The following is a 27,933-nucleotide window of genomic DNA, read 5'->3' on the forward strand; positions in this document are numbered from 1 at the left end:
AACGATAATAAACGAATCAATGTGAATTTATATACTACAAAGATCTGAGTACTTTAATTTTGTAAGCTTTAGGGAAGAAACACTTTTTAGTTATATTAAATTTAAACCAAATTAATGTAAACTTGTTTTTAGGTGAGAATTTATCTACGATGAAAATAGATGTTTTAACGAACGCCTGCCTGAGTGAGGCCTTAATTTTATATATTATTTATCCTAACCAAATTGGTATAAACCTGTTTTATACAAACTTGGAACAACTGACCTTTTATAAATTGGTATATGTCCGTTTCAGTGAAATTTGATGTGGAGATTCTCGAATGAAAATGAATGTTGTTTTAACATATGTAAGCGCTCATAATTTATAGATTCTTCTGTTCGAATTTATAGTTTTACTTTATGATTTGGTTGGATTTGTTAAAGTCTGACAACAAATTACTTCGATTGGGTATAATGTTGTTCAAAGGATGAGCTCATATACTTGCCGAGTAAGAAAGGCAAACGGACAAGAAACAAACAAATTCATTTATACAGATATATTATTTTCAGGTCGATTAGGTAACAACGTATGAAATTAGAAGACATCCCAGCAGAAAAGTCGTAGTAATTAGGAAGGGCTTTCCGTAAAAAAATTTGAAAGTATCGTTGTCGGAATTTTGTTTGAAACGATTATCTCTTTCTGGGTTTCTTCAAAATCTTTCTCGTTATGTCATTTGGGTTGTCATTATGCTGGGAAAGAATGATGACAGGCCTCCCCCGAAGATTCGATGTTACCAACCATACAATCAAACTCCAACCATTATACGCAACATATGACAATATATTACGGCCACTGTGTAAGCGCTCTTATATATATGTCAAAAGATAAGCACGGGAAGGAAATTGTAATTATTCAGTTGCGAAGCAGAGAGGCAGTTAAAAAACTAATCATGGGACGATCACCTTGTTGTGGTGATCATGAAGGACTGAAGAGAGGACCCTGGACGGCCGAAGAGGACCAGAAGCTCATCGACCATGTTCAACGCCACGGCCTCGGCAATTGGCGCGCTCTTCCCAAACTTGCAGGTATCTTATTTGTTATATTTAATTATTTGTTGGTTGGTTAAGTTGTCTATGATTTTTTTAGGTCTCACCTGTGGCCGGAGGATAGGCCACCCAGAGGCATATAAACTATTAAAGTCCTCAGGGGATTGCACTTTCTCTGACCACAACCGCTCTTAGTTTTTTGGATTTTTTTAATATCTTTTTCTATAGCACAGGGCAGAACCACTCTTGATATTTGATTGTGGGTGGCTTTGGTGAAGAAACCCATTTTGAATTTGAGGAGCTGCCATCCAGTAGAATATAAGTCATTAAAGTCACGAAGGGATTGCACCTTCCCTGACCACAGTCACTCTTAGCTTACTAGATTTTTTAACATTTCTCCTCCCTTAACACAGGGCAAAACCACCAGATTATATTTGATCTGATAATAAGTAGCCCTGCTAAAAGACCATCCTCAACTAATTGCAGTAATACTACTTCACATTTATATCCAATTTTGACGGGCAAAAGTTTTGATTTTGTCCCTGATAAGATAAGATAAGGAAAGGTTTTAATTCGAAAGAATTTATCGTTTATTTTTAGAAAATGTAAAATTAAACTAATACAAAATTGATAAAGTGTTCTTGAGGTTATAGTATTTGTGATTTGTGCAAATAATCTGTGGTTTAAGAAACTATTACACATAAGCATTTAAATGGTAAATCACTGGCAATAAGATCCAATTTTCAAATACACTTAGGTTTGATTTTGTCCCTTATATGATAACATAAGGTAGGCTTTTAATTCGAAGGAATTTCTCGTTTATTTTTAGAAAATGTAGAATTAAACTAATATAAAATTGATTAAAGTGTTCTTGAAGTTATAGTGTTGTGATTTGTGGAATTAATAAAATTGATAAAAGTGTTTTGGAAGTTATAGTTTTTGTGATTTATGGAATTAATATGCGGTTTAAGAAACCATTACACATAAGCATTTAAATGGTAAATCACTGGCACTAAGTTTGGACTATGTCAGATTTTTTCGGTGAGGTCTCTAAATTTTAATGCTATTAAATTTTTTAATTGCTGGAATTTAACATATTTTTAGAAACAATATTATGTATAAAATCAAAATTTTATTGAATAATATAAATCATCTTAGTAATTTGTAAAATTTATATTATTTTTGAAATTTAACAATATAAGTTTAGAGATATGTTTAAAGTCCAAACTATCTCTGGGATTTTGTTTTCAGCTAGTTTATCAAATATCCTGCTCTGCGGCCAAAATAATTGTACTTTTCAAAACTATATTATTTCTTTTGTAATTTCGATTTTCTATTAAATATAAAAAATTATGTTAGTGTCTTTTCTATTAAAGAAATTAAAAAAATTAAACTAGCTTTTCGGATTGTCAGGCTAGGAGTAACTCCAGACTTGGCAGAAAAACTGATTTGTTTATTTCATTAGGTAGTTATTGTTATATTCATGAATATGACTGATCAGTTCATCTTCTTGATGACTGTTCACATTCCAAATTCACCCAATCGCAGAGGATTAGGTGTCAACATTCCCCCCTTAATCTGAAGGGATGTTGGTGAGTCCAAGCATCGTTTTGAATCTTTCAAGCTTTTCTCTTCCAAGCGCTTTGGTGAAGATGTCTGCAATTTGCTCATTTGTGGAACAATGACGGAGATGGATTGTTTTGGCCTCAACATGATGTCGGATCAGATGATATTTAGTATTGATGTGCTTTGTACGATCATGGAACTTTGGGTTCTTTGCCAACTTTATTGCAGAGGTGTTGTCAATCATGAGTGGAGTTGATTGTACTTGTTTTACCTGCAAATCTTCAAGAATTTTCCTGAGCCACACAATTTCTTTTGTTGCTTCAGCTGCTGCCACGTATTCTGCTTCTGTTGTGGAATCTGTTGGAACTGATTATTTGCGTGATCTCCAAAAGACAGCTCCTGATCCAAGACTCATAGCATATCCTGAAGTAGATACTCCAGTTTCTTTGTCTCCATCGAAGTCTGAATAGAGTATCCAATCAAGCTGAAGTCGTCCACCTGTGTATACTTGATTCCAAGGTCTTGAGTTCCCTTCAAGTACCTTAGAACTCTTTTTGCAGCAGACCAGTGCCCCTTACAAGGCTTTTGCATGAACCTGGAGAGGATTCCAACAGTAAATAAAATGTTTGGTCTGGTAGTAGTGAGGTAGATGAGACTTCCTACAAGTTGTCTATACTTTGTTGCATCCTCAAATTCCTTTCCTTCAATAGATGTGAGAGAGGATTGCACTCTGTCATGCCAAATCTGTTTAACAAATCTCCAATGTTAGATATCATTTTTGGGATTCAACTGCGTTAAGTAAGTCATTCAAACGTATGACCATTTCCATGAGAGGTAGTCGTAACTGACTAATTTCTCGTGATTTTTGAATAGTTCACTTAGCACTCATTGCATCGGGTGATGCTCACAGGGGTGAAGAAGTGGGATTGAAACTAGTGAAATGTGGAGAACGAATCACATAGCATCAATCATCACTTCCGGGGCTTGCACCCGGTAACCAGGACTTCCCAGGAGGTCACCCATCCCAGAACTCCTCTGGCTCAAGCGCGCTTAACTGTGGAGTTTTTCCCCACAATCAAGCCCACTTAGCTTGCTACCCCATTTGCAAAACCTTAGCAAGTATTGTGCCTCATGAACCATTCAAGTAGAGATCCCTTGACTCTTTTTGAATTTAAGTATGGGGGATTTACGCAGTGCATTATATTAGATATCATTTTTGGGATTCAACTGCGTTAAGTAAGTCATTCAAACGTATGACCATTTCCATGAGAGGTAGTCGTAACTGACTAATTTCTCATGATTTTTGAATAGTTCACTTAGCACTCATTGCATCGGGTGATGCTCACAGGGGTGAAGAAGTGGGATTGAAACTAGTGAAATGTGGAGAACGAATCACATAGCATCAATCATCACTTCCGGGGCATGCACCCGGTAACCAGGACTTCCCAGGAGGTCACCCATCCCAGAACTCCTCTGGCTCAAGCGCGCTTAACTGTGGAGTTTTTCCCCACAATCAAGCCCACTTAGCTTGCTACCCCATTTGCAAAACCTTAGCAAGTATTGTGCCTCATGAACCATTCAAGTAGAGATCCCTTGACTCTTTTTGAATTTAAGTATGGGGGATTTACGCAGTGCATTATATTAGATATCATTTTTGGGATTCAACTGCGTTAAGTAAGTCATTCAAACGTATGACCATTTCCATGAGAGGTAGTCGTAACTGACTAATTTCTCATGATTTTTGAATAGTTCACTTAGCACTCATTGCATCGGGTGATGCTCACAGGGGTGAAGAAGTGGGATTGAAACTAGTGAAATGTGGAGAACGAATCACATAGCATCAATCATCACTTCCGGGGCTTGCACGCAAGTGAATGACTTACTTAACGCAGTTGAATCCCAAAAATGATATCTAATATAATGCACTGCGTAAATCCCCCATACTTAAAATCTCCAATGTATTTCTTTTGAGAAAGAAATATGGATTTTGGATGTTGGGTTACTTCAATGCCAAGATAGTAATGAACATAGCCCAAATTAGTCATTTCAAAACTTTTTCCTAATTCTTTCTTTATGGATGCAATATAGCTTTCATTGTTCCCTGTCATTAAAAGATCATCTACATATACCACAAGATATACAACTGTTTTGCCAACTTTCTTGACAAATAAAGTTGCATCATAAAGATCAAAATGATTGAAGTTGAGTTTCAGAAGATGCTCAGTTAGTTTTTCATACCAGGCTCATGGTGCTTGTTTGAGGCCATACAAGGACTTTACAAGTTTGCATACTTTATGCTCATGTCTTTTCATAGCAAATCCTTCAGGCTGGGACATAAAAACATTCTCTTTTAGATCTCCATTCAAGAATGCAGTTTTTACATCCATTTGATGGACTTTCCAACCGTTCTGAGCAGCTAGTGCAAAGAGTGTCCGGATGGTGGCCCATTTTGTTGTGGGGGCAAAAGTTTCCTCATAATCGACCCCCTCCTTCTGTGCAAAGCCTTTTGCCACAAGCCTAGCTTTGTGCTTGTCAAGTGAGCCATCAGCTTTGTATTTGTTCTTGTAGACCCACTTGCAGCCAATTGGTTTGGTTCCAAATGGAGGATCAACCAGCTTCCAAGTGTCATTCTTTATGAGGGCATCATACTCCTTTTTCATCGCTTCTTTCCATTCATCATGAGAAGCAGCTTCTTTGAAGGAAGTTGGTTCAAAATCTGTAGACAAGTTCAATTCACAATCATAAGTAACATCCATATCAACAGGTGAATTAAAGTCATCTACATCACCTCCATTTTGTCGGTTTGAATTTCGGGTTCCTATTTTTCCAATTTCATCAGGATGAACACTTTCAAGTGTCTTTGTCAGCCACTTTGGGGGACCTTTCTGAGATGGTCCAGGCTGCTCTGTTGATTGAGTTGGGACTGAATCAAGATTGAGTTTCCCAATTCTATCAATTACATCACTTAAAGCATCATCCGTAGTTGGAGTTTCATGCAGGGGAGATTGTTCTTCAGAAGAAGATTTGACATGTTGATCTAGTATAGGAATCCCCCCTTCAAGATGTGGAATATGATTATCAAATTCTTGAAATGATTTTGTTTTTACGAATCTATCCAAGCGATCAAGTTGTCGCTCAACAACATTGTCAGATTTGGATGATTCCAGAAAAATGACATCTCTAGATACAACAAACTTTTTATTTACTTCATCAAAGAGGTGGTATGCTTTAGAGGTGTTTGAATACCCCAGGAAGATACACTTACGACTTCTATCACCAAGTTTGTTTCTATTTACCTTTGGTATCAAAGCATAACAGGTGGAACCAAAGATCCTGAGATGTTTTACCGAAGGAACATGTCCATACCACAATTCATAAGGAGTCTTGTTTCTTATAGCATTAGATGGACATCTATTCTTTATATATGCAGCACATAGAACAGCATCAGCCCAAAAAATTATCTTTACATTTTTGAAGAAAAGCATGGATCGTACCATATTCAAAATTGTTCTATTCATTCTTTCTGCTATACCATTCTGTTGGGGATTATAAGGTACAGTTGTTTGATGTTTGATCCCATGTTGGCGAAGATAGTTTTCAAATTCATTTGATGTATATTCTTTTCCATTATCAGTGCGAATAGACGCAATATGAGATTGTGCATCATTTTCAATCCATTTATGAAAATTCTTGAATGTTTTAAAAGCATCAGATTTGTTCTTCAATAAATAAACCCAACACATTCTGGTGTAATCATCAATAAATGTCATGATATATTTATTTCCATTTGCAGAAGGAACGGGCATTGGACCACATAAATATGAATGAATGAGTTCAAGCTTCCTATGTGCTCTTGAATGTGAATCATGAAAAGACTGTTTGCTATGCTTTCCTAGAATGCAAGCATCACATTGCTTATGTTTCCTAGGAATTGTAGGCAAACCAGCAACACCATTTTTCTTCAATAAGCGGAGACTGTCATAGTTTAAATGTCCAAATCTAGCATGCCATAATAAACTTGATGGAAGTGTACCTTCTTCATGATGAGAAATATATGAGAAATGTTGTGCATGAGCAGAGGTTCCTTACAGTTTGAGAAGCCTTTCTTCTTCTATTCCCCTCATGACAAGTGAGTGGTCAGATGCTTTTCTTACCTCAAGCTTGCCATCAAACATATGAATGGAGTGACCTTGCTGGTGGATGTGGACCAAGGACAGCAAGCTTCTCTTGAGCTGTGGGAGATATAGAACATGATCCAGAAGAAAGTCTGGAAGACCAGGCAGTTTAAGCCTGATTGTGCCAAGCGCTGATGGCTTGATTTTTGACTGATCTGCAAAGTATACTGCTCCGTCAACATTGTCAGTGAAATCTTCAAAAAAATCTTTCCTATGAGTCATATGACAGGTTGCTCCTGAATCAAGTAACAAATCATTTTTCGAAGAAGCAAGGGAAGCATTAAACAAATCTTCATTTACTCCAATGTTACATTGTGCCTCAATATAGTGAGCGGATTCAGGTGCTTTACCTTTGTCTGTATCATTAGTTTTACCTTTCTGCTGGTTTCTTTTCTGCTCAATTTTGTCCCATGGTAGCTTGCATGTAGAAGCATCATGTGATCCATTTTGTTTGCAGCGAACGCAATGCAGATCTGCTTTTTCTGCTTGAGAATGTCTACCCCCCCTGTCTCTGAAGTATCTTCCTCTTCCTCTTCGTCCACCTCTTCCTCTTGTAGAATCTTGAGCAGGATGCTTTTCTTTATGAGCAAGGCAAACAGTCTCTTCAAAAGATTCAAAGACTGTCTTCTTTCCAAAGGCTTTCTCTCTTTCAGCAAACTTTTTCACAAGAGAGTCAAAGGTTATATCTTTAAGATTTCCATTTGCTTGCAAAGACTCAAGATAATTGGAGTAAGTAGGATAGAGTGCTTTGAGAAAAGCAATAAGAGGGATATCCACCTCAACCTTAGTGGATTTGATATCATGCATTATGGATTTTACTTCAGATGCAAGAGCAAGAGGATCATTATTTTTCAGTTTAAGAGTGAAGAGTTTAATCATGAGCTGAACAATTTCAATTGCAGAATGTGAGTCATAGAGTTCTTTGAGCTTTTGTAAAGCTTCAAAGGCAGTTGAATATGATGAAATATGGCGACTTACTTCTTCATTTACAGATGCTGCGATTAATGCATATGCTTTGCTGTTCTTGTTATCCCAAATGACGAGCTCTTTGTCTGATGTAGGCTGCACTGGGTCATTGTCTCCTTCTCCGACACACACTCCTTTCCACAGCTCATTGAAGATGAGGGTGTGTTTTATCATCCGGGACCATTCAGGATAGTTCTCCTTGCCAGTGAGAACTATTCCTACCATAGAGATGATTGAATGCATTCTGTAAAAAATTACTTCTGCTGCTGATAAAAAACTTCTGCTGATAAAAAAAGTGAAATTGCACTCAAAAAGGCATTCTCAAAGGCTAAAACTTTATGCACTATATTTTCTTCAAATCCCTCTAATGTTAGATAAAAGCATCCAGAATAATACCAGCTGTTCATCCATACATAACTTCAATACTTACAAGATTATCTGAATACTTATTACAATGATGCAAACTCGGTTTCACCTTATACTTATTACAATGATACAACAAAATCGATGTCGCAATTATCGACTGCAGCTCCTAGTTATAGGACTGAATCTTTCCATACACTGCCGGAAACGATGACCGCCAAGTCCAAACTGATGTAAAAGGACAAGGTTATAACTTACTCCACGGTTTATGCACAATATAACTCAGTCCACGGTTTATACAGTCCACAGTTATAACTCAGGCCACGGTTTATATACAATATACAGTCCAAGGTTATAACTCGGTCCACGGTTTATGCACAATTCAACTCAGTCCACGGTTTATGCACAATTCAACTCAGTCCACGGTTTATATACAATATACAGTCCAAGGTTATAACTTAGTTCACGGTTTATGCACAATATATGGAAAGACTGTCGTTTCCACAGTTTACATACCATCGCCCTCATCCGCTTCAAATCTTCACGTCTCCACCATGGTTTATGCATATTGAAACACCATCGCTCTCATCAGCTTCAAGTCTTCATGCAGCTACAGCTCGACCATGGTTTATGCATATTGAAACACCATCGCTCTCATCCGCTTCAAGTCTTCACGCAGCTACAGCTCGACCATGGTTTATGCATATTGAAACACCATCGCTCTCATCCGCTTCAAGTCTTCACGGTCTGAATTATTATTTTGGTTTCGGGTGCAGGACTATCCAGATGTGGAAAGAGTTGTAGACTGAGATGGGCAAACTATTTGCGACCTGACATCAAGCGTGGAGCCTTCTCCATGCATGAAGATCTCACCATCATTCGTCTCCATGCTGTTCTTGGAAATAAGTAATGCCTTAATTTCTACCTCCTAGTCTATTAATGTATAACATTAAGTTACTGTTTTACACTTTCCATGCATAGGAATTACAATGATTCATTTGCAAGATTGCATGTGCTTTTATTCCCTTGCAAAAATATTGAAGTCCTTCATTTTGTTTTGAATTTTAGATGGTCTGCTATAGCCTCCCATCTGCCTGGAAGAACGGATAACGAGATAAAGAATCACTGGAACACTAAACTGAGAAAACGACTGCTTTTGATGGGAATCGATCCAGTTACCCACAGCTTATTGCCTACACCAGATATGCTGTCATCTTTCATGGCGTCGTCTTCGACTGCCATAGCTGCTCGATTGAACAGTGCATTGGTTGAAGCTCAATTAGGACGACTTGCCAGAGACTATCTGAATATTCCTCATCATGTTCCTGCTGGCAGTGCTGATCACTACTCGTGGCAGCTATTCCAAATTCTGAAGTTATTGGGCACACATAACAACCAGGTGTGGGCACATCCAACGGGATCATTGTCTTCGACTTCAACTGATCAATTCCTCCAACCCGATGCATTAAGATCGCTTCATATCTTGCAGAACCAGATCAATCAGGGATTCGTTTCAGGGCCGAGGGATGATTCTACCGAGTATAATACGTCTTCAGAAGGGTCTTTACAATTTTCCGACCTGGAAAAGAAATCAGAAGAAATAAACCTACCCATCAGTACTGATCACGGAAATCATTATAGCACCACACCATCCTTGACAGAGGAGCGGCCCTCAGCTTTTGAGACAGAAATTATTGATTGGAATTCAATGCCCATTCTGATGCCATCCAGCAATCCTGATAAGAATGACCATCTGTACTATTGTAGCGATAAGAAATCTCCATCTACTACATCTACAAATTCCTACAACGGAGGATCAGATATTCTTGAAAATGCCATTCAATATCACCAGGACAACCCGCTCGGATCAGCGATAAGGACTTCAGAAGCCGTGTCGCTGCCAGCAGCAAGGATAGATCTACAGGAAGACGAAAATAACTACTGGGTTAACTTGTTAAATTCAATGGAGGACAGCAGTCCTGATCTTAGTTGTCTAAGGTTACCACTCCCTAGTCAGTAACAGCATGTATGCAAATTTCTTTGCAGGTTGCTTTTAGATTGTAGTTTATTTTTTTATTTTTTTTTCTTTAAGATAAGGAAATTCCAGTTATATTATGAAAAAAACTGGTAGAGATTTTTGTAAATCTAAGTAAAAATTGTTAAAATTCATAATTTTAGATGCTCTAAAAAAATTTTATAGCCCTGAATCCATTTTTATTATTATAATTCAAATACTGCATTTACAAGATTTTTTTAATATTTTTTTATCCAGATTCTCATTTTTTTTTTTTACTGTGGGGGCAATTCAACTTTGAATTTTCCTGTGTGGGAATGGTGAAAAAATTTGAGGTGAAATCTTGATTTGTGTTATTTAAACCCTGTTTTTGACTGTATATTCAGCACCCTAAAAAACTCCCAAGGAACTTAGATTGTGTAAAACAATTTGAGGTGAAATCGGGATTTATGTTATTTACACTGTTTTTTGACTTTATATATGGATTCAGCACCCTCAGAAACCCTGAAAGAACTTTGATTGTGCAGGTATTATTTCAGTAAATTCCTTCAGGATTTTAAAATAATTAGACCAGAAAAGCCATTCGTAAAGACTTCCAAAAAGTGAAACAACAGAGTTGTTTTTAGTGCCACTTTTTGGGAGTTTTTCAGGTGGGTTTTTCCGATCTAATTTCTCTAAAATCCGGCATGAATTTATTGAAATCACAAGTTTGTTGGGTAACACGTGCACAATCTAAGTGCCCTAGGAGTTTTTGAGGGTATTGAATCTATATATACAATAAAAAAAACAGTTTACATAACACAAATCAAGATTTCACCTCAAATTTTTCCACTTGATTCATGCACCGGAAAATTCAAAAAATCACCCTAAAGACAATTCCAAAAGCAACAAATTTCTTTTATGTTCCAGAGTATTAGACAGTCTGCATGTGCCCTGCCTTATCATTTCCCATTGATTGAAGGACCAAGTGCCATTGCATTTATTCATGATTTTTTTTGGAATCTTTTACAGTGAGTTTTTATGGTCTAATTTCGCTAAAATCATGCAACAATTTATTTAAATCACAAGTTTGATGGGTAATCCTGCACAATTGAACTGCTTTAAGGTTTTTCAGAGTGCTGAATCCATATATACATTCAAAAAACCAATTTAAGTGACACAAATCAAGATTTCTCCTTAAATTTTTCCAATAAATTTTACAATCCTAAAATCTAAAAATCACAGTAAAAACAACTCTCATTTTATTTAAAAAACAACTTGAAATGGAAGTTCTCTACCTTTCAATGCCCTTGGCGTAGTTCTGTTGCAGAGAACCATAGCTCGTGGGCACATATTGTACAAACAAGTTCTTTTGCAGAGAACCATAGCGCGTGGGCACATATTCTACAGACAAGCCACCGTTACCTTTTCCATCCTTGCTGTGGATTTTGGATTGGTTTATTTAGATGCCCACGACAAGTTGACAAAGAGGTAACAAATGTTGGCCACCTAATTTTGGATCTTATGTATACATACTGAAAATTTATTCAAAGACTGATAGCGAACTATATTCTTTTACATTGGACATTGTAGGAGTAATTGAAATGTACATAAGCAAAACTTGTGCCAGACAATAGCGTCTTTTGGTTTAGATAGAATTGAAAATATATTATTATTATGTCAGCGAAGGGTGCTCCCAACCTACATTTCATGTATTTTATATTTCAAGCGTTGTATTCATGTTATCTACCAGGTTGTATTCATGTTATTTTTGTATTTTTGTAATTTTTATAAATTCATATTCTCAGACAAAATAGACCATTTGGTTTTTTTTAATTAAATCTTTCAACTGCCTCATTTATGTGATTCAGTTTTAGATAATTAAAATTTTAATTTTTAACTAACTATCTACGAGTATCAAAATGAAATATTAAAATATAAAAAAATTATATGATAGTGTTTAAATTTACTAGTCTTACGTGGCTACAACTACAGCGATACACAATAGATTTAAGGTGGACTATTAATCAGTTAATTTTTAATTAAAATATTATTTTATTACTAATCGTATATAATATAGCTAACATAAATCTTTTATAATATTTAAATTAAAAAGAAAGAAAATGTTATTCATTAATAAGTATGGAGGTTTATTGTTAAGTAAACACATAGTATAATTTTACAGTCAAGAAATAATCATCAATTAATTACTTTTTCATTTTATATATTGGTTTATTATTTTTAAATATAATAAATGAAATTATTATTATTTTTATAATATAAATTTTATAAGTTAATTCAAATACATTTTATTATGAATAAATATTATAGGCTATTTAATATGACAAATTACGAACAAGTTAGATTGACTAGGCATAATATTTTCTTTCTTTTCTATAATAAGAAATTTATCTAATAATAACTTTATTTTCAATATTTATACATATATGTTAAACCTTGTGAAATAGGGGTAGGTATCAATGACCCTGTAATATCTTACAAATACCTTTTACAAGACAATGCAAGCCCCTTTTCACAAGGATATCACTATTACAATGACATTTGTTAAAAGTAATAGGTTTCTTTCCCTTCCATCTAAGATATCCATCTTTAAAACAAGTGGAATAGTTGCAAAACAACATAGTCCATGCATCTTTGGTAGCTATCAATATGATGACAATACATACATCCATTTTGTTCTTATTTGAAACCAATATACAACTTTTTTAGTGACAATTTTTGTTTACAAAAGATCCAATTGCTGAAGTAGTTGTGTAAAACAAGTGTATGAAGTTGGGGATGTGTGCTTCTTGTTATATGCATAGATTCATCTCCTTTAATGCTTTTGTTAACTCCAACTTTACAATGTAAAAATGACTTATGTCATCCATCCACCAATGTATTTAATCCCCATCATCATGATAGTAAATTCCATGTTTCTTGTCTAATGCTTTACTCCTTGCCTCTTGCACATAGTGCAAGATATGCATTTTTCCCTTATTAGAAATTTATATATAAATTTTTTAAAGTGATAATTTTTTTTTAAATCTAATTGTAAAATTAACTATGTAAAACAAAAAGTGTATAAAATCAACAATAATATATACAGAATAACCATTCTCTGCACATCCACTTTTTCACCTCCATTATTTTTCACACTAAAAATATAAGTCCTCACTTCTTCTCATTATAAGTAGATTCACCTCTAACTTTACATTGTAAAACTAGATTATGTTATCCATTGACCAACGTAATCATCATAAATTCTCAATTTCTTCACATGCGTACATCACTCTCGTTACAAAACACACTCATTACAACACGTGAATGCTTTTGTTAAATCACATAAAAATCTCCATCTTATTTATTGAGTTAAAAAGCGTACATATCCCAAGATATATTGTGCCCCAAAAAAGAGGGGGAGAGATAAGGTAGCTGCATTTTGTCCTTGTCTCACATGCCAGTTTTGAGAAAACGAAGTTCCCAGTTTATTTGTATTATTAAAATAGTCGAAGAAGCATATAGGAATTTATAGCCTATTATTATTTCAAATTTCTTATTTTATAATTGATAATTCTATTTCCACCTTTCCATTTCATTTAAATATGTAAATTCTAAAAATGAAGGGCAAATCTATTAAACCTTCACCCAAAACTTTTGTTAACTTTGACGAGTTGCCTTTGATTAACCGAGAAGTCGACAATCGTGAAACCCAATACGAATTCGATTTGTATGAGCTTCGAGCGAATTTATATTATTGGCAGAATACTAATCTATATTATTGATATTTCTAGTTTCCACTAAACATTTTATAATTTTTTATTAACTTGAGATTTCATTAACTTTTTATTATTTAAGTAATTATTTAAAGTATCACTACTTTTATTAATATTTTGTATGTTTTATTTGGTTAGTGATCATTTCTCTAATTTTGTTCGTATCTGTAGTAATTTCATTATTTCTTAACTACATTTTAAATGATATATATAATTTAGATTTTATTGTTTTTCAATTATAAAAAGTTGACCATTTATTTTTTTAACAATTTTATAATTTTTCTTTTTCTTATTTTTTTTATTATTATATATATTTATAATATGAACATTATCAACTTTTAACTATTAAATTTTGAATTTTTGTTATATGCATTATTTGAGGAAAACATTTAATCCACCAATTTGTTGTTTTATATCATTTTACAAAGTGTTTTAATTATATAATGTTGTAAGCTTTTTATTTATGGATTTAATACTCATGGTGTTGAATGTTGAGATTTTAAATCGGGAAATGTTTCATGGATGTAGTGTTTGTATAAATTTTATTATTTTTCAAGGGGAATGAGATTTTAATTAATATTTCATAAATACAATTGTATTAATTAAATAATGTGATAATAAATATAGATGAATGACATTTTTAAGATATAGCGAAAAATGATTTTTGGATGTAGTGTTGGTATAAATTATATTATCTTTTAAGAGATATGCGATTTTAATTAATATTTCAAATACGCTTGTATTAATCAAATAATGTGAAAATATATATTGATGAATTATTTTTAAGGTAGAGAAAGTATTTTGATCGCATAATTAATTTTAGATTATAAATATCTCAACCTCACACCAATATAGTAATCTAGTTGATGGAAAATATATGTCAACCTAATTAGATATAATAACCTCCCACAAAATAGGAACAAACTTCTTCTCAAGCTACTTAGCATACACATGACAAGTAGGTGTTATATTTTCTAGGAACCCCTCTTAATGACTACTTTTATTAATCTCAATCAACAAAGTCTATCTATAGTCCAACTTGGTGTTTACAAACATTATCAAAATGTTGATGTCCATATAAAGAAATGACCATCCACCAAAATGCATGGGTACCTAATTGTTGCAACTGTTAGTCTACTAGGATTTCCTTCGTGTTGATGGTTTATTCGATCATCATTTGTTCATATCTATATTGGCACCTTTAACCCCCCTTACATTACCATCAACATCATATTAGGTTTTTTTGGCTCCTCGATAACCATATTATAGGTTTTGTGAATTTACACTCAACCATGCTCTTGGTTTTGTTATCTTACCCTCAACCATGCTCTTGAAGCTCCTACACCACACTCCTAAGGAACAACAACACTATACAAGAACCCTTATCCATATGTTCCTTCTCTCTCACAAAATTCATAACATCCTCATATGATTTACACTTACTTGAAACCACCACTTACAAAGTGGTTTTTAGATCATCATGAACTACATAAGGGTACACATGCCTCATCAAGCTTGCATCACAACTGACTAAGGTACATTCAGTGATAAAATTTGCTTATGGATATACTAGGTATATCAAACATTTGAAGGACAAATACATTATATACAGACTTGTTATAACTACAAGGTGTGAATCATACTACAATATGGTCATGAGTCGATTTTATTGTTCAAGACACCACACAAACGTTTCCCCCATCATTTTATATATGTTGCTAGTACAATCATTATTCTCTAGTTTTAAACACATTTCTCTCTATTTTCTATGCTCTCTTAGCTAGTACACAATGACCTGAGTACCAATCAATCTACTATATCAAGGACCTCTTTATCCTCCTTCCTTCAAACTCACCACTCCACTCCAAAAAATGAAGCCTACAACCAACAAATGGTTTTATCAAGAAATAACAATACAAATTACTTCCACCTCAAAATATGTCCATGTTCCTCCATTACTTGACAAACTATTTTCTTGTACCAGTTGAAAAAAAATATATCATTGATACCTCATATTGTCTGGTAAGTTGTTGTACTCGAGGGCTTACCATCATGTAACCATGAAGATTGATTCACTAAAAACAATATGGAACTACTTCCATCTAGCAAGATACTTGGGTGTTATTCATTGTACTAGCTAGTTATTATTGGCATTTTCACTGATGTGTTGTCCTTGATGGAAACCTACTTGATAAAGATGTCAACATCATGATATGCAGTGTGATAAAGAGAATGGAAAAAGGTTTTCCTTGATGTCAACCTACTTGATAAATATTTCAATATGATGGTTATGTAGATGCTACATGTGAGATGGAGAAAGGAATATCAGTTTAGAGATAGAAATACAATAAAGGTGAAGTTTAGAAAAGTATTCACGGGTTCTATGAAGAAAAGTTGCATACATACACAGGTATCATGAAGAGAGGTCGCATACAGTTTTTGCACCATCGTATTATGGAGAGGAGGGGTATTTACCATTGTATTTTCCCACAGTATTGAGTGCGACAACAAATATTTGATCCCGTCAAAGAATACCATCAACAATGCTAAGGGATTGACCTAAGCTGTTGGCTAAGACCTATACTATATAAGGAGATTGAGATCAAGTGTTAGGGTGTGCATGTGATGGTTTATTTATGAATAACTTGATCAGAAATAAGAATGCACTAGGGAGGATGGGGATGGATCAAACTAATAGATATGAAATGACCACATATTGAATAATTTGTTTATGGATTGAGAGCTATATGATGATGATATTATGATGTGAGTATATAACAATTTGTATGACAAGATTTGGCTTTGACAGATGTTGCATTGCAGCGAAGTTATGTATCAGTGATTACAGATCTATATGCGGGTTTAACATTAAGAAGTCAGGTACATACACGGATTGTCTATAATGCAGTCACGTATATATTCTATACTATGGACACATCTGTACGCAGGTGTGGTGAATGATAAGTGCGTACATACGATGATGTGCTTTTCAAGAGTGGCATGCATACACGGATGTGGTTTTGCAGTGTGAGTTGTTAGTGATGTCTGATCAGTCCTACTATGTTTTATGTTGCCTTTTGATGATGTTTCTCTCGTGATAATCTATGTTTGAAAGTTATGGTAGGGTTGGATTGGTTATGGAATGATATGTTGATTAGAGATGATGCTATTGTGTGATGATTTGTATCTGGGTTAATGATCTTTGATGGGTTCAGAATGTCATTCAATGATTGATTCAATGTGATAGTGATTTCGACTCAGTTTTGCAGTATTTTGAGATATGTGTGTAGGTCTTCTTAAGGAGAACCACGTACATATATGGGTATGACTCAAACCAACAACGTATATATTTAGACATATGGTTTATCAGGGTTTTCAGTAGCAACAACTGATTTTTGTGAATGGTAATAGTGTTTGATTTGAGTTATTGATGAGCAAATGTTCATTATGTATCTTGGTTGAGCTTGATCTAGTTATATTGATTTCTTAAGATTTAATGTTTTCTTTTATTATTTAGTTGGTTCAGTGATTAGGTAATCTGATACAGTGATTGGTTTCAATATTGTTATCTGGTATTGGCTTTATATTATTGTAGTGGGTCTAGTCTGACAATATGATGAAAAGTGGCCTACACATTCGATGTTTTGGATCAAGTGGATCCAATATGAAATATTATGAAATGTGGTTCACAGAGGTGTTGAGGGTTGATGCCTTCATTAAGGAAATCGAAGCTTCCTTACAGTGGTAGCTAGTGAATCAGATTAAGGGGTTGGAGCTCCCTTCCAGTGGGTGTTAGTAAACGATATAAGGGGGTTGAAGCTCCCTTCTAGTGGATGCTAGAGAAGGAGTGAAGGTTGTAGCATTCTACATGTGGGTGTCTTCGTACTAATATGAGTTTGTGATAGTACAAGATTGTAAGATGTTTTCCTTTATAATAAAAATTGCATACAAAGATGAAGAGAGTGGTGGTTTTCTCACAGATTGGGTTTCCACCTAAAAATATCGGTGTCCTCATGTGTTGATGTGTGATGGTTTATTTTGTTCTTACTACTCATGGTCACTATACAATTAAAGGCTAATGAAGTAATTACATAGTAGTTAAAGTAGAACATATGATGAAATATATGAAAAGTTAGCTAATTGAATATACATTGTTTTCCTTCATCATACTTGTGTACATATGGTAGTTTTTTTAATAACAGTAGTGTACATAAATTTGAATAAGAAATTGAAAGGTTTAAGTAAGTTTTAAAATAATGATTCACACCCCCCCAATATTTTTCCCAACAATTGGATCAGAGAAGGTCACTTCAGTTGAAGCTTAACTGCTTGGAGTGGATCAAGGATGATGAGAAAGAAGAAGATAGCTCGAAGGAAGGAAGGAAGAAGATAGATGTCAACAAATATTCAGTCTTGGAAGCACCCCACTTACTATTGGTCAATGGGGAAGAAGACGATAACAAATAATTATCAGGTATGGGTTTTTGCTATAATTGTGCTACATTTCCTTTGTTGGAAATATTAAGAGGGGGTGAATCAATATTCCTTAGCAATTAGCACTTTTAAATCTTTTCAGGGAATTAGTTAATCTTCAATTTTTATTGATGTTTATGCAGTAATAAAAGTAAATAAAACAACAAAGCTTGCACAAGAATTTTAGGTGGAAAACTCCCTCTGGGTCAAAAACCACTTAGCACTTTTCTAACAAATTCTTTAATCTTCAGACCCATCTGAAATGAAAGCAAGAACTTCCTATAATTCTAGAAAAATATTCTTCTCCATCTCCCACTTGAAGGATGCCCCAACGACCAGCTTTCTTCAGTAATCAACTGAATGGATTCCCCAACACCCTACAAAACCACAACTCATCCTAGCACCACCTTACCACCCTGAAGTGTTCATAGGCCCCAACCTATAGGCAACTTCATACACCTGCCTAGGACGTCCGTACCACCCTATAATGACTCAAGCAAGGCAAGACTATGGATGCCTAAATCAGGGACAACAATCCACGATATAATGAGATGTATAATGATTTTCGTATACTTGACCAAATAACCAATCACTCTATCACCTACAACCCAACTATGACATCATCCCAATAGTGACTCCTATACCTCCCAATAATGCCTCTTCGACTCTAGGCAGAATGACTCTTTCACGAATGATTGTTTTACAATATTTACAATGATGACTCTTTTACAAATGACTCTTTTACAATGTGACTCTTTTATAAATGACTATTTTACAACTTGAAATGATAACTGTTGGCCTTAACAATACTTCACGATATCCGTATGGTTGTCATCTCTTTAAGGATGTCGCGCTGCAATGGTTCCTTTGATTTGATACTTCTGCTCTTGAATTCTTTCTTGATGTTTTGCTTGGATCTTCTTCTACCTGCATGCAAATTTTTCTAGCCAAACAAATCCCAAAACAAAACAAAATACACTTCAACTTACCTTTGCCTCCAAAACACATGTAAGTGCATAATAATGAATAAATACAAATTAAAATTACAATGTGTACCTGAAGTGTGCTTGTCACTTTTGTTGTTGAATCGTTGCGACAATAGACAAAGACTCCCACTCTTGATATAGGTCTGGATTCTATGAAAGACTATATCCAAAACTAAACTAAAGATATATATAATAAAAAAACTCATGAGAGACCCTTGACATGTGATGGACCAAGTTCTAAGTACAACAACAAAGACCATCATATCAACTATGAAAAGACAAGTAACATCAACATACAACATCATATAGATTTATCAGAATTGGTTTAGCATCAAGAATATGTAGCATCAAATGTGTAGTATCAAGAATCAGACATCCAAAAAACTAACTGTGACATATAGAGACATAGAGATATAACTGAGACCCCGTATATACTTATGTTGCCCTACAAAAACATATGTTAGATATGATACTCAAAATTAAAATTTAAACACTAATCATACATAACTTGTTATAGGAGACTTACCCTTGACTGTTGATGTGTGGTCCTTAGCATAGTGATCCTTGAATGCATGCTTTTTCTTGCCTTCTAGGAGCTTGATATTGAATCTATTTTATATATGTAAGTTGAGATCTCCAGGGCTTGAAATTTTGTCCTGTGGTAGTGCTCTGAGTCCTCCTTCCAACGCCATAAGTTTGATGATGTTTGCATTCTTCAAGAAAAAGTTATTCCCAATCTCCCATGATGACCTGATTATAGACTAGTTCAATACAGAGAAGGTGTACGAAGTGCCATGTCTCACTGTTGTGACCTTCAACCCTGAAAATGATACCCAAAAAACTGAAGTATGTCTTGTTTCAATCACTATTTACTAAATTTGAATCTAATGCTCAAAGATAATTTTATGAAAATTTTCCCAACGCCACTTGTTTGACATGAAATTTAGGAGCCTACAAAACCCTAAATTCCTTAGATAATATCTTTGAAAATATAGCAAATCTAGATCTAAAATTCGGTCACAATGTTCATCACAAGTTCGGCTCCAATGAGTTTTAATTTCATATTCTTAAGGTGAGTAGAAAAGCAGTTATAGTGAAATTGACACGATGGCCTCTATTCCCTACTAGAGGAGGATCTGAGGGTCACTATTTAGATGAATATCTTGAGTTGAGATGGTCCTCAACAAGTGAATGTTGGAGGGATTTTAGGAAATTTATTTATTTATCTATTTATTAATTATTGACTATTCAAAGACCACAACCAATTATGAGTGTCATGCCACAACCCCATAGGGTTTTAGCCCACTAACTAGGGTTACTAACTTCAAACATGAATATCTCTCAAACCATGAAGAATTATGTGGCATGTCATATATCAATGGAAACATCTCAAGAAGTAGAATCCATCTAGAATATCCTTGATTCAGAATAGAGTAAGATTTTATGTCAAAAATCCCATGCGAGATCAGGATATCCCTTGGTGCTACTTGGGTTGACATTAATGACAACCACTAGTCAACAATGTCCCCCTTTGGCATTGGTGGGAACACAAGTACTCCCCTTGTGATCATGACAACTCTTCCTATTGCCTTCTCTAACCCTTTGTCATCAATGACAAAGGGTAACTCCCCCTGACAAATTATCATCTTGCGGACCTGTACACACTTCCACTCCCCATTTCTACTTAGTTAGATAAGAGAAAGAGTGTAATGAGAACTTGGGAGAATCCCAAGCTTTTGGCGAAGATACTCAAATGCTTCACGAGGTAATGGTTTGGTAAAGATGTAAGAAATTTGTTCCTTTGTACCAACATATTCAAGTTTGATATTCTTTTCGATGATCTTCTTTGTAACGAAATGATATTTGATTAGAATGTGATTTGTAGGATTTTTGGAGATACAAATGTCACTGGTGTTATCGCAGAAGATGGGAATAGGCTCATCAAACATAAATTGAAGATATTGCAAGGTTTCCTTCATCCAGAGAACATGAGTACAACAAGATGTTGCAACGATGTATTATGCTTCCACTATGGATAACGGGATTGAAGACTGATTTTTAATTAACCATCATATAAGGCAACCACCTATATAGAACAATGATCCATTGGTACTCTTATAATCATCAACACTTCCTAGCCAAACTGCATCTGTATAATCTTGGATAACAAGATCATTTCCTTTGCGATAGCATAGCACATATGCCATTGTACCCTTATGGTATCGAAGAATTATTTGGATGCCAATAATATGAGATTATTTTGGTGCTACTTGGAATCATGCTACATGTCCAACTACCTCCATCACATCTAATAAGGAGACTGTTACATATAAGAGACTACCAATCATGGATCTATACAACCTTTAGTCCACAATCGTTGATGAATCATCTTGTAACCTATCACCGTGGAGGTAAGGATAGGCTTGTGATATTCCATCTTGAATTTCTTGAGCATTTTCTTGATGTACTTGATTTGATATATGAATATTCCTTTACCCTGTTGAGATATCTCGATAATCGTTAGATTGTCTTGATCCACTTTCACATAGAGATTTCTTGTCAGTGCTTCCTTTCTTGAATCTGTAATACTTCAACTATTCTTCTCCCCCTGAACATGTAATGGAACTACCATCTTGTTTAAACTACCTATCTATCAATTGTAGACTTGTGTCATATATTGTTTCATAGAATCTTCATCTTCAAATTTCTAGTAGTCGATGAGCTGAATTGTTCAGAATATTGCGTCATTTAATGGACTATCTTGACTCAAGTCATTAATCGAAGCAACTACTGATTCCTTGCAATACATTATGAATCGTAAAAGAATAATTGTTGGGACCGTATTGCCTTCTATATTTTCTTGCTCATCTTGTACTTGTTCATCCTCTACTTGTTTTCCTTCTCAAACCTTCTTATTCTTGTCGTCAAGCTTTGCATTTGTGGTTGATTCCATATTTTACTTGTAGTTATGATCTATGTGTTCATAGTTCTGAAATTTGTAACATTCAATGTTATTCATAGAAGATTTATTTTGGTGTCTATCTCGTGATAATAGAAATTTGCTTCTACGGTTTTTCCGATAATAGTTGTACCTTTCAGGAACTTCACAACCCCTAGCCATATGTACAAAATTGTTACACTTGTAACATTTGAATTCATCTCTCAAATGATCAAATTTGTTGATATTATGCTGAGTTATGGAATATCCATTTTTTAAAGATCTCGTGGAATTATTTTTATTCCAAACATACATGCGAAATTCTGCAGCTCTATGTCCAAAACTTCCACATGAATAACAATGATCATAAAAAATAGGTTGCTACCTGGGAGGAAATATTCTTCGAGGAATTTTCTTTCAAGTTTCTTCCTACGAGTCTTGATCTCTTGATTTAGCTAAGAGATCTATCTACTTGGTATATTTTTCATATCCATCTTCTTTAATTGTCATGGAGGGACTCGACTTCTTTTTGAACTTTTCTTTGTAACCAAGACGAGTTTTGTCGCTACATGATCGTTGGTTGGTGATGAGTTCATCCAAAGTCTTTGAAATGTTGGTGCAGTTTTCAAAAAAATTTCAACTTTTTACTTCCTTTCACAGAGAAGCTATTTCAGCTTCCATTTCTTCTGTCTCCTTGTTTCTTTCCTTTACTTATTTCCTGAGTGATTCTTTAATTTGTTTGTATCCTTCAACCACAATTTTATGATTGAGGACCTATTCCCTTTCTATCTTAAATTCGTCTTCGGGATTGTTAACATGATTCTTTTCAGCCTTGAGCTCTTTGATAACCTTGATTACTTCGTTTTGAAATTAAACTTCAGTCATTTCTTGTTCTTTGTCTCCTTCTTCATCAAGTGCCTCTTGTTTATTGTGTTTGTCCATAAATAATACTATTTTGTTGAATTCTTAGTCGTCCTCACTGTCTTCTTCAACTGAGGAGCTATCTTCTTTTGAGAAGAAAATTTTCTGAAACCATTTCTTCTTTCCTTGCTTGTTGAACTTCTTAGGACTTTTATTCTCTTTCGTAACACCCTCATTTTTGTGAGGACATTTGGCTTTAAAATTCCCAACGTCACCGCAATCAAAACATATTAATAGAAGTTTTCCTTTGAATTTTCCCATACTTATTCTCATTTTTCACGTGAAGTAGGCAAATTATTTATCTGAGAATTATTCTTCATCTTCTTCCTTTTCGTCATCCTTACAATTACAAGTTTCTTCTTTCGGAGTTTGCTTGTCCTTACTAATCTTCTTAGATGTGGAAAATGTTGTTTCTAAGTGAGATGTGCCATCCTCTTCTTTAATCCTCATTTCATACGCCATAAGAATTTGGTGCAATTCATCTATGCTGCAATTGGTCACATTCGATCTATCTTCCAAGACAGATACCTTAGGGTTAAATCATTCTAGCAAGGTTCTAAGGATATTTTGGAAAACAATTTTAGTTTTAACAGGTTCTCCCAAACCTTATAATATCTTCATCTTCCCTCATTTTGTGTTGCTCAAATTTTTCCCTAACAATTTGAAGCTTTGCTTCTTTCACCTTTGAGTCACCCGCATATATATTTTCAAGCTTGCCCCATACCACTTTAGCAGTTTTGCAACTCAATAACTTAAGATAAACATATTCAATAAGACCACTGATAATAAGATTTTTAGCCTTTTCATAATATACCATATTTGTCTTGCCTTGTTCTTCCTAGGTTGGTGTGAAGCCTTTGTCAACAATTTCCCATACTTCATATCCTTGCACCAACAAATGAACCTGCATTCTTCCACTCCAAAGTGCATAGTTATTTCCATTGAACAAAGGAACTATATTCTTATTATACTCCATGATTTCCTCCAAGCTGTTAAACTATTATTGAAGGAACCAAGCTCTCATCCCAATTATTGGAAATATTGGCAGGGGGAGTGAATCGATATTCCTTAGAAATTAGCGCTTTTAAGTCTTTTTAGAGCATTATTTAATCTTGGACTATTATTAATGTTTATGTAGTAATAATAGTAAATAAAATAACATAATAGGCATAATAATTTTAGGTGTAAAACCCCCTCCAAGTCAAATCCCATTGACCTCTTTTCTAATAAATTATTTAATCTTCAGACCCAACTGAAATGGAAGCAACAAATTCCTAGAATTGTACAAAAGCATTCTACTCCACCTCCTACTAGAAGGACGCCCCAATTACCTGGTTTCTTCAGTAATCAATTGAATGGATGCCCCAACACCCTAGCGAGCCACAACTCACCCTAGAACCACCCTATCACCTTAAAGTGCTCACATGCCCTAACTTGTAGGCGACTTCATACAATTGCCTAGCACCTCCATGCCACCCTATAATGAATGAAGTAAGACAACATTGTGGATTACTAAACTAGGGAAAACAATCCACATTACAAGAAGATGTACAATTATTTTCATGTATTTGACCAAATACCCAATCACTCTATGACCTAAAACCCAAACATGGCATCATCCAAACAATGACTCCTATACCTCCCAACACTTCCTCTTCGACTCTAGGTAGAATGAATCATTCACAAATGGCTCTTTTACAATCTTTACAATGATGACCCTTTTGCAAATGAATCTTTTACAATGATGACTATTGGCCTTAACGATCTTCACAATATTTGGATGGTTGTCAGGTCTTCAAGGATGTCCTGATGCAATGCTTCCTTTGATTTGATACTTATGCTCTTCAATTCTTGCTTGATGTGGTACTTGAATATTCTTCTACCTACATGCAAAACTTTATTGGCGAGACCAATCCCAAAAGAAAACGAATTACCCTTCAACTTACCTCTACCTACAAAACACGTGTACGTGCATAATAATGAATAAATACAAATTAAAATTACAATGTGTACCTGAACTGTTCTTGTCACTTGTTTTGTTGACATGTTGCAATAGTAGAAAAATACTCCCACTCTTGATATACGTCGGGACTCTATGCAAGACTATATCCAAAACTGACCTAAAGATATATATAATAGAGAACTGATGACAAACCCTAGACTTGTGATGGACCAAGTTCTAAGTACAACAGTAGAGACCATTCTATAAACTATGAAAAGACAAGTAATGTGAACTTACAACATCACATATATTTAGTATACTTAGTGTAGCACCAATAATATGTAGCATCAAATGTGTAGTATCAAGAATAGGGCATCCGAAAAACTGACTCTGACATGTAGAGACAGATAGAGATAACCGAGACCCTGTATATGCTTATGTTGTCTTGCAAAAACATATTTCATAGATGATACTCAAAATTAAAATGTAAATACTAATCATACATACCTTTTTGTATGAGACTTACCCTTGACTGTTGATGTGTGGTCCTTACTGTAGTGATCATTGAATGCATGTTTTTTCTTATCTTCTAAGAGCTCAATTTTGAATCTATTTTATATATGTAATTTCAGATCTTCAAGGTCTGAATGTTCATCCTATGGTATCCCTGTGAGTCCTCTTTCCTGTGAGTCGGATGAAGATTTGATTTGTCAGGAAAGCATTATGCCCAATAGTCCACGATGACCTGATTATAGACTAGTTCATTAGAGTGAACTTGTATGAGGTACCACGTGTCACTGTTGTCACTTTCGGCCTTGAAAATGATATCAAACAAACTAAGATCCATCCTATTTTTGCCACTATTTACGAAATTTTAATCGAATGCTCAGAGAGAAAGTTATGATGATTTTCCCAATGTCACATTTTTTACATGGAATTCGAGAGCCTGCAAAAATCCTAACTTCTGCATATCATATATCCAATAATATAGCGACACAAGGTCTGAAATTTAGTCACAAGGTTGTTCACGATTTTAGATCAAATAGGTTTTAATTTCAAATTCTGAAGCTTCACATAAGAAAAGTTATAGCAAAAATTCCACGATGGCATGTTTGAAGCCACAAAATCCCTACTAGAGGAGGATATGAGGGTCACTATTTATATGAATGTCTTGAGTTGAGAGGGTCCTAAAAAAGTGAAAATTGGAGGGCTTTTAGGAGAAATTTCTTTATTTATTAATTATTGACTATTAAATGACCACAACCAAATATGAATGCCATGCCACAACCCCATAGGGTTTTAGCCCACTAACTCGGGTTACTAAATTCAAATATGAATATCTTTCAAACCGTGAAGAATTACGTGGCATGCCATATATCAACGGAAACATATCAACGAGTAGAATACATCTAGAATATCCTTGACTCAAAATAGAGTAATTTTCCAAGTCAAAATTCCCATGCAAGATTGGGGTAGCCCCTGGTGGTCCTTGGCTTCACATCAATGACAAGCGTTGATCCACAATTTTTCTATGTAATAATGATGAAAGCGAAGATGAAAGTGAATCAACTAAACTTTCACTCATGGTTAAATGTGAAAGTAAGAATTCTATAGAGAAAGAAAATTCAAAAGCAGAAAAACAAGGCAAGTCGAAAACAATGGACAATGAAGGTGTACCTATGGTAAGCAACGATAATTAAAAACAATGGAAGAAAATATGAAGTCTAATCTAATGAACCTTGGTGTTTGGTATTTAGTATGAAATGGATTCACCAAAATTCCTCCATTAGACGAAGAAGTGAAAAACAATAGTAAGGCATTAAGTGACATCATTAATAACATGGTTGATTCAATATTAAATAAGGTTATGCATTACGCAACTACAAAGGAAGTATGGGATAAGCTACAAGAAATCCATGAAGAAAAACCAAAGGAAGGTTTTTCATCAGAAGAGCTATCAGGTTATCTTATTTCTAACAATATGTCAAATGAGTAACATGATGGAGTTACCGATTCAGAAGAAGACAAGTTAGAAGAGATTTTTAATCCTAGACGAAAACTGGATCTTGCTTTGAAAAATATTATTAATCTTAAAGATAGGTTGTAGGCATATGTTAAAAAGGATCATTTTAAATCAGTAAATGTTATAGTAGAATCTAAAGAATATTGTGAAGGTCTTGAAGTAGAGATTGTCTCTCTAAAAACAGATCTTCAAAAATCATACAAGCGGAATGAAGAGCTACTTCAAGATTTTAGGAACAAGAGAATGGGATGAAGGAAGAGATTAGTATCTTGAAAAGGAAAATAAATACCATAGAATGGAGTTTGAGGTAAACATTCTAAAAGGTAAATTAGACAAAAAGGATAAACACTTGAGATTTCATGATAGTACTAAGATTTTGGATAACATTCTTAGTAGTCAAAGGCCTCCCACCATTAAATCTTGTCTTGTATTTCATGAAACTAAAAAAGGATGATCTAGTTCACAAGGTTTTACAAGGATGTCTAAAGATAACATTATGAAATCTGAAATTCCTGTCAAAGAGACTAGAATTCAACCATATCAACATCCAAAGAAGATGAATTCTCAAGAGAAATAATTTCATCCCAATAATTGGGACTTTAACTGATTCTCTCCTTTGATCAATAACGTTGAATGTTTTATATATAATAATTATGGACATGTTGCAGCCAATTATAGAAGCAATTTTTTTTGATCTCAAGAAAATAACTTCTTGACAGAAAGATCATCAACTTCTAGGTACTCGGGTTTCTTTAAGGGATATTTTTTTCTTGCAACATATTCGGTCA

At 34.5% G+C, this 27,933-nt stretch overlaps 1 protein-coding gene across 1 annotated transcript; it reads left to right on the top strand.

Moving 5' to 3' along the window:
• Window positions 1-880: 880 nt before the first annotated feature.
• On the top strand, window positions 881-10,113 carry LOC149178409 (transcription factor MYB16-like). Its single transcript, XM_089422077.1, has 3 exons — window positions 881-1,062; window positions 8,870-8,999; window positions 9,162-10,113. The coding sequence occupies exons 1-3, from the start codon at window positions 927-929 to the stop codon at window positions 10,111-10,113; spliced, it is 1,218 nt and encodes a 405-aa protein (XP_089278203.1). The 5' UTR covers window positions 881-926.
• Window positions 10,114-27,933: the final 17,820 nt, after the last annotated feature.

The sequence above is a fragment of the Pinus tabuliformis genome, chromosome 4_1 (assembly GCF_031772625.1).
Source record: "Pinus tabuliformis cultivar Carrire ecotype Pingquan chromosome 4_1, CPIR1, whole genome shotgun sequence".
Lineage (NCBI taxonomy): Eukaryota > Viridiplantae > Streptophyta > Pinopsida > Pinales > Pinaceae > Pinus > Pinus tabuliformis.